The sequence below is a fragment of the Bison bison genome, unplaced genomic scaffold, assembly GCF_000754665.1.
Source record: "Bison bison bison isolate TAMUID 2011002044 unplaced genomic scaffold, Bison_UMD1.0 scf7180017864518, whole genome shotgun sequence".
NCBI classification, from domain to species: Eukaryota; Metazoa; Chordata; class Mammalia; order Artiodactyla; family Bovidae; genus Bison; species Bison bison.
This window is the reverse complement of record NW_011495071.1, coordinates 13,214,739-13,222,552: the sequence shown is the minus strand read 5'-3', so window position 1 is coordinate 13,222,552 and position 7,814 is coordinate 13,214,739. Positions and strand designations below refer to the sequence as shown.

The following is a 7,814-nucleotide window of genomic DNA, read 5'->3' as shown; positions in this document are numbered from 1 at the left end:
CCTCACATTTGGTGAGACTGTTTGATCTGGGAATGGCCTGACCTGCAATTTGTAAGAAGCTTCCTAGGACAAAGCTTCTCAAAATTTGGGCCCTCGTCCTGGTCACAACCTGCCTAACATTACTTGGAAACTTGTCAGAACTCTTTAATCCTACCCAAAACTACTGGATCAGACCCTGGGGGTGGACCCAATAATCACTGATTCTGGGACACGCTGCAGTTGGGAAGCAAACATTTTAGGTGATTCTAACATGTGTCAAAGGCTGAGAATCACTGCCATGAACATGCTATGGTTCAGAGACATATATAATTAATAACAGGACTAACTCCTAAAAGAAGCAATTCTTATTTTCTTAAAATAAAATAAGCTTATTTTCTTTAAGTACTAAGTACCTAAATTTGAAAAAGCTAGGAGAAAGTTATGCAACTGTCAAATCTTTATATTAATATAACAACCTAAGGAAAAAGTGGTTCATTGCTTCAAGAGGTCCTAACTCAGGTGGTGCATTATATGAAATAAAATTTTAAGCCAACATTCAATTTGTAAAAATATACTATAGAATTCTCCACTTCCTTCATAATTTCAAAGAAAGAGAGACGATACAGTACAGCAATTACTTGGAAGTCAGGCAGGTTAGGCTCAAATCCCAGCTCCATTCTTTCTTAGTTGTATAACCCCAGACCAACTTCTTAACCTGAGACTTGGTTCTTTTATTTACAAAGAAGAGATAAATGCTTACCTCACAGATAGTAAAATGAAAATACTCAGTAAATAGCAGTCATTCATAATTATAATTACTTAATATTTACGAATCAGCCACAACATACACAGCACAGGGCAACCTAAATGGCACTAAAGCACAGAAGACAGTGAGAAGTACAGAACTGTTTTGGTGCGTTTACTATCATCACTGGTCACTGAGAGATTACTTATTGGGGAAGTCTTAGAAGAAAAGTACCACCTTGGAAAACAGATGTGAATATTGAGAGGAGATGGAAGGCACACAGAGGGAGGCCCGGAGAAGGTGATGATCACAGTAAGCTCCTGAGGTGAGGAGCAGACAGGCCATGCTAAATCAGAAGATGACCTGGAGGGCACATTTTATGCAAGAAAGAAAATCAGATTCAAATTATGGAAAGTACTGAGCTATGGCTGTGTTTAGAATTAAGGTTTTTTTAAGCAACGGAGGATTTTATGACTTAAAAAAAAAGGCAATAAACTGAGAAGCAGGTAGTCCAGGCATTGGTCCCTGTTCTGCCACATATAAGCAGCATAATGATAGCTATGACTATCTATAGTGTCTACAGCTGTTAAATCTAAGTATTGATCTCCCTGGTCCAGCCCAAATCTAAAATTCTATGACTGTAATAATTGTAAATAGCACATTACTTGGTACCTGATAATGTTCAATAAACACATGCAGAGTGATAAACATCTGCAGACTGATCTGTAGCCACTTCAGAACAGTAAAGTGAGAAAAATGAAAGACTAGCCAGCACTCTTAGGCCACTGCTCCAAAGAGGTAGCTTTAGAAAGGTACATACTTACTCTTAATCGAGGACATTTGGATTTGGCCAGTACTCCCATAAATATGTCAGGGGCATTAAATTCTTGGAGAAACAAAGCCACATCCTGAAAATAAAAGTGATTATTAACTTGGATGCTGAATATTCCTCCTTAAATCCAATAGCTTAGGCAACCTTTAAAAAAGTGAATTTCATATACACTTCTTTTCAGGCACAAGGTAAAAAATGCATAAGGCTAGGAATTGTGTCCACAGACAAAAGTAACATTAGAGCACTATGGTATACGGTCTCAAGGCAATGGAACAATTCCACAGGCAAATCTGAAGTGACTGTGATATTCCAGAGGACCGTCCTCCTTTCTCTGCCTTGGATGCAGTTATCTTAGTGATCTTTCTACCCACCAGGAATTCTCATTAATTCATTCAAACACATTGCTGATTCCAGGTATCATGCTAGAACATGGGAGAAGGGGGAAAAAAGTAAGTCATGATTTTTTTCTTCTAAGAGCTTAACACCTAACAGAGAAAAGAGATAAAAGCTCCTATTGGGTCATGCCCAAAATGAGAACTTTTGTTTTCAAAATCCTCAACAGAAAAAATTCTGATCACAGCGTAATTGCAACAGCTTCACATGTTCAGCCGAGTCTCCCAGGGCCTAAAGGGACACATCACACAGGTGAATGAACTGGGGGTGGACATGTGGCCCAACCTCACTAGAAATGTGAACCCCAAAACTAAATCAATTAGCTGTGGAGATTTTCATTGTAAAATACTGAAATAAAATTAAGCTTCTGGCTGCCTATTGCCTTGGATATTCACCAAACCTATGGCGTGTATTCGCAATAGTTTAACTTAGAACACATGCTAAGTGGCTCAAATGAAAAATGCCCTTCAAAGCACCCTCAAAGAGAAAGGCAGTAATCCTTCAAAGCAGCTGAAACTGTGGTAACCTGCATGACTGCTGGCTAGGAGAGAAATACTATACTTATTCAGAGATCATGGTCAGACAGAACAATATTTTCAAGGATATACTACAAGCTGAAAGTCATAGCACCAGATGCTCTCCACCCTAAGTGATCAAGCTGTCTGTCAAGTGGGCATCTCTCTGCAGCATGCAGGGATTTACTTATTTAATGACAGTTAATGACTCCTAGAGTAGCACAAGGTAGCCCAATATCAATGCCAATAATAGTAATAGCAATGAACATTTATTGAACAAGCAGTAAATCCCACTGAAGTGGTTTGCACACTATCTCATGTAATTCTGAAAACAATCTTAAGAAATAGTTACAATCATTACACTAATAAGCAAACTCAGGTTTTAAAAGGTTAAGTAACCTGCCCAAGGTTATACAAAAAGTAGGAGAAGAGAGTCAGAATTTGAAATCTGATCAAGCCCATGCTCTTAGCCAGCATGCCATCCTAACTCTAACTCTTAGGTATTCATCCACTCATTCGGTCCTCATAAAATATTTACTGAAAAACTCAAGTAATAGGCACTGTTTTGAACTCTGGAGACATACTAGGGATAAGGTCTCAGTCCCATCTAGTTTTCCTTCTAGAGGGATAAACAAATAATAAACATACAAACAACTAACCTATTAATACATAAATTCTAAGTATTATAAAGAAGATAACAAGATGGTATGTGCTAGAAACCAAGGTAAGGGGGCCTACTCTAGATATATCAGAGACAGTATCTCTGAAGAAGTGATGTTAAGCTTTTAAGACAAGGAACTTAAATCCATCAGAAGAAACAGGCTCAAAACAATCACTGAATAACAAGAATGAACAGGTTCCACGAGAGCAGAGGAGAGGAATCCTGCCTGGAGTGTCTGGGGAGACATCATAGGAGAGGTGACATCTGAGCTGGGCCATGAAAGATGGGGAAGATTTTGTGGGGTGGAGGACATTCCGTGCCGGGAGCTGCATGAGCAGAGCATGAGCGCATGAGAATGCAGGAAGCGCCTGGAAGCCTCTGGCCCTGCTCAAACACCGAGTCGCAGGGGATAAGGCTGGGATGAGCTTCACTGGAAGGACTCTATGCCAGAGAATCAGTAAGCAGCTCTGTTCTCCAGAGGCGCTTCAAGAACCACCACAAGAGGACAAAGGGAAGACCAAGAGCATGACCCTCCCTCCACCCATGATCTCAAACAGTAGCTCTATTTCACCTTTTTATATCTGAGGTTTTCACACTAATATTTCACTTGAAAATGAGTTTTATTTCTTTAAAAAAATGTTTTCAAACCAAAGCTTCTTAACAATTGGAGGACAAACAGAGAAGACTTGAACAATACTCTCAACCAACCTGATCAAACTGACATTTACAGGACACTCCACCCAGCAACAGGAGTATACACATTCTTTTTAAGAGAACATGGAACATTTACCAAGACAGATCAAATACTGGGCCATAAAATGAGTCTCAATACATTTAACAGAAGTCAGAGTGTTCACTAACCACAGTAATAGAAAGATATCTGAAAAATCCCCAAATATTTGAAACCTAAACAATGTACTGCTAACTCATTAACCAAAAAAAATTAAGGAAAATTAGAAAGTATTAATTGAACTAAATGCAGTGAAACACAACATATCAGAAGCTGTCCAACAGTTCTGAAGCAATATTTAGAGGAATAGTTATAGTGTTAAATGCCTATATTAAAAAAGAATGATCTCAAATCAACAACCTCAGCTTCGTCCTTAAGAAATTATACAAAGAACAGCATATTAAACCAGAGTAAGCAGAAGAAAGGAAATAATAAAAGATCAAAGTGGAAATCAATGAAGCAGAAAATAGTAAAGCAACAAAGAAAAATCTGTGAGGATTAAGGAACCATCACCACAGATACTAAAAGAATAACAACATACAACTACACCAATAAATTCAATAACTTGGATGAAGTGGATTAACTTCCTGAAGAACACAAACTACCAAAGCAACCAGAACAGCCCTGTATCTATGAAAGAAACTGAATTTTCAGTCTTCCCACAACATACTAACAACCACTAAATGGTGAGTTTTATGGTAATGATTTGTATCTCAATAAAACTCATTTTTTTAAAAAAAAGTAACATATATATATACCAAACAAAAAACAAAATTTTCCCACAAAGAAAACTCCAAAATCAGATGGCTTCACTGGTGAATTTCACCAAATATTTAAGGAAGCATCAACAGTAATTGTACACAAACTCTTCCTGAAATGCGAAGAGGAAAAACTTCCCATCTCATTCTGTGAGGACAGCATTACCTTGGTACCAAATCAGACAATGAAAAGAAACGAATCTCTCTCATAAATATACATGAAATTTCTAAACTACATTTTAGTAACTTGAAAATCAATCAATGTAGTTCATATTCACAAACCAAAAATAAAAACCACATGACCAACTCAACAGATTTAGTGAAAGCATGACAAAATCCAGAGACTTAAGGACTGAACCATTCACCATCTCCTTACTCAACAGTCTTTTCAGTTTCATTTCCAATCCCATACCTCATCCATGGACATATCCCATACTCTGCAAATTTCATTCTCCATTTCTTCATCAAGCTCCATCTGCTGCTCCTCGTCATCTGAGCTGGATTTGGCATTTTCAGGGCTAACCATCTTCAGAAACACAAAGGAAGGAGATGAATAAAGGCTGTCCATAGCACTCCTCCAGTAATATTATCCCATAATCGTTTAGAAGTCACAAAGATTAGTATCCTCAAAGTATCTTCTTCTGCAAGAAGCTTATTTAAAAAAATTAGTACCTGGAGCACCTTGGGGAAATACTGCTGCTAGGCACTGGGGTAGAAATATAAAGGTAAGTAAGACTTAACCACTTACTTCCAAGTAGTTTAGGATCCAGTGGGGAAAAGACATAAACTGATAATCACAACAGAAAAGGTAAGTGATTCAACTGAATTGTGGACAGAGTCATGAAAACAAAACGATGGATCAGTGACCTATGTCTGGAAGAAGTTTTCCCAAACTTCTCTTAGGAAGGGATACTGAAGCTAAATCTGCGGGGAAATCGGAGTTTGTCATCCTGAAGAAGAAGAGGAGACAGAGAAAAGTACAAGAGTTCAGAGTTAAGAAAAGGCCTAGCATGTGTGGGGAATGATGAGCAGTTTAGCGTGCCATGGGCAGATAAATCTGGAAAAGCTGCAAAGAGCCCTGGCTTTCAGTCTAAGAAATACGAGTTTTCCACTGTAGGCAACGCTAACTATGAGGAACTCCCATGGACTTTTTTTTTTTTTTTTTAGATTATTCGGGCAGCTGTGCAGAAGATGGACTAGGGAGGACAGTGATTGAAAGTAGAGGGAAAAGTTAGGGAAACATGAGAAGAACGTTCTCATTTATTGAGGTTCCTATAAGGCAAACTACGGTAAGCATTCTCTGGCTATCATAATCTTATTCAATCTACACAATAACTCTATAAACAATAATACAAATACTACCCCACTTTATAGAAACTAGGAAAGAAGTCGGTTACGTGACTTGCCCAAAGTCACGGAGGGCAAACCGCGCTTTTGACATCAGAGCTGCACGAAGCCCAAATAACCATTTATTCTACTACAGCTTAAGTTCTCGAAACATAAATTACGACCTGGGCTTCTGAAACGACAGCGGCAATGGGAGCAAAAACCCACTGCATCACATGCACTGCATGTAAGCAATGCATTTACATGGTCACATATATTTGGAAATTTTGTAAAAATAAAACATTCTAACCAAAAGCATTCCAGCATCCCTGCCATTACACTTCCCCTTTGTATTGAGGGGCACAAAGAGTGGCGCCCGGCAGTTTTGGGGTCCGCGGGTAGACAGCCTGGAGGCCAGGGGTGAGGCCCGGCAGCCGAGGCCTGGGGAGGGGTCGTCGAAGGGACGGCGGCTCCCGGGGCAGGAGGGGGCTGCCCGAGGCGGGGCGGCCGCCTGGGGAGAGTAGGGGGAGCCCACGCGAGGCGCGCGTTTCCGCACCTGGATGAGCCCGCTGAGGACGCCGAAGAGCCAGTGCTTGCTGTAGACCGTGCTACCTATGCAGTCCCCCCCGGCCGCGGCCTCCTCGTCCTCGTCCCGACTCGGCGGCGGTGGCGACGGGTTGCGGTCCATGATTCGGCCGCCTCTGGCGCGCGGGAGCTCCTCCGGAAGCCGCGGGAGGAGGCGAGAGACTGCCAGGCGCCAGAAGGCCCAGCGCAGCTCCCGCCACAGCGCCCCCTGCTGCCCGGAGCCCTGCCGGCCTGACTACCCGCCCAATGCATATGCCCACTGGGATGGGGAGCCCAAATGTCTTGGTCTTACCCCAGCGCTCTACCCAGGACCCCAGCGCTGTTATATTCATAATTGTTATTTGTCACCCTCCCTGGACCACATATTCCATCTCTCCAGGAGCTCTTAGCCTGATTGGAATGGCCAGGGTGTGGGGGCAGGGAACAGGACGATGTATCCGCTACAGACGTGAAACTATCGGACCTCTGACCCTTGGGCATAGTTGCCATTCTTAAAAACATCGCTATTCTCCCAGGTGTGTTCGGAATCCTGGGAAAGACGAAAGTCACCAGTAAGAATGTCAGTATTACAACTCAGTTCAGTTCAGTCGGTCAGTCGTGTCCGACCGTTTGCGACTCCATGGACAGCAGCACACCAGGCTTCCTTGTCCATCACCAACTCCCGGAGTTTACCCAAAGTCATGTCCACTGAATCGGTGATACCATTGAGTCGGTGATGTATTTTCAGCTCCTGCTGCTATTTAGTCTGTTGGTACTAAACCTCAGACCCCATGCTCCCCCACACCCCACAGCAAATATTTTAGAACACCCCTTTAAGGAAATTAAATTTACAGATGATATAACCTACCTCAACATGTAATTTCAATAATACCAATATGATTCCCTGGAGAAGGAAATGGCAACCCACTCCAGTATTCTTGCCTGGAGAGTCCCATAGACAGAGGAACCTGGCAGTCTGTGGGGTCACAAGAGTGGACACAACTTAGCGACTGAACTACTACTACTAAAATTCGCATTGGAGAAGGAAATGGCAACCCACTCCAGTATTCTCGCCTGGAGAATTCCATGGACGGAGAAGCCTGGCGGGCTGCAGTCCATAGGGTCACAGAGAGTCAGACACGGCTAAGTGACTAACACACACACACAATATGATTCCCTTACAGAAAGGAAAAATAAAATTAATTTAAAATAAAATAATATGTATTTTAATGTTTTAACTGCTCAGGCACAACAGTCCTAGAAGATATCAATATACTAAAGATCTCCAATTTTGGCACATACATATCAGAT

The 7,814-nt window shown here is 41.5% G+C and overlaps 1 protein-coding gene across 2 annotated transcripts in view; it reads right to left on the bottom strand.

Moving 5' to 3' along the window:
• SAAL1 (serum amyloid A-like 1) overlaps positions 1 to 6,657 on the bottom strand; it is a 25,471-nt gene extending 18,814 nt beyond the window's left edge. Inside the window, exons 1-3 of one of the 2 annotated variants that reach the window (XM_010830517.1) lie at positions 6,496 to 6,657; positions 5,026 to 5,139; positions 1,549 to 1,632 (exon numbers count right to left, since the gene is read on the bottom strand). In XM_010830517.1, the coding sequence (XP_010828819.1) occupies positions 1,549 to 1,632; positions 5,026 to 5,139; positions 6,496 to 6,627 (330 nt within the window). In that variant the 5' untranslated portion in view covers positions 6,628 to 6,657. The remainder of the gene's footprint in view (positions 1 to 1,548; positions 1,633 to 5,025; positions 5,140 to 6,495) is intronic. The other variant, XM_010830518.1, reaches the window with a different exon arrangement.
• Positions 6,658 to 7,814: the final 1,157 nt, after the last annotated feature.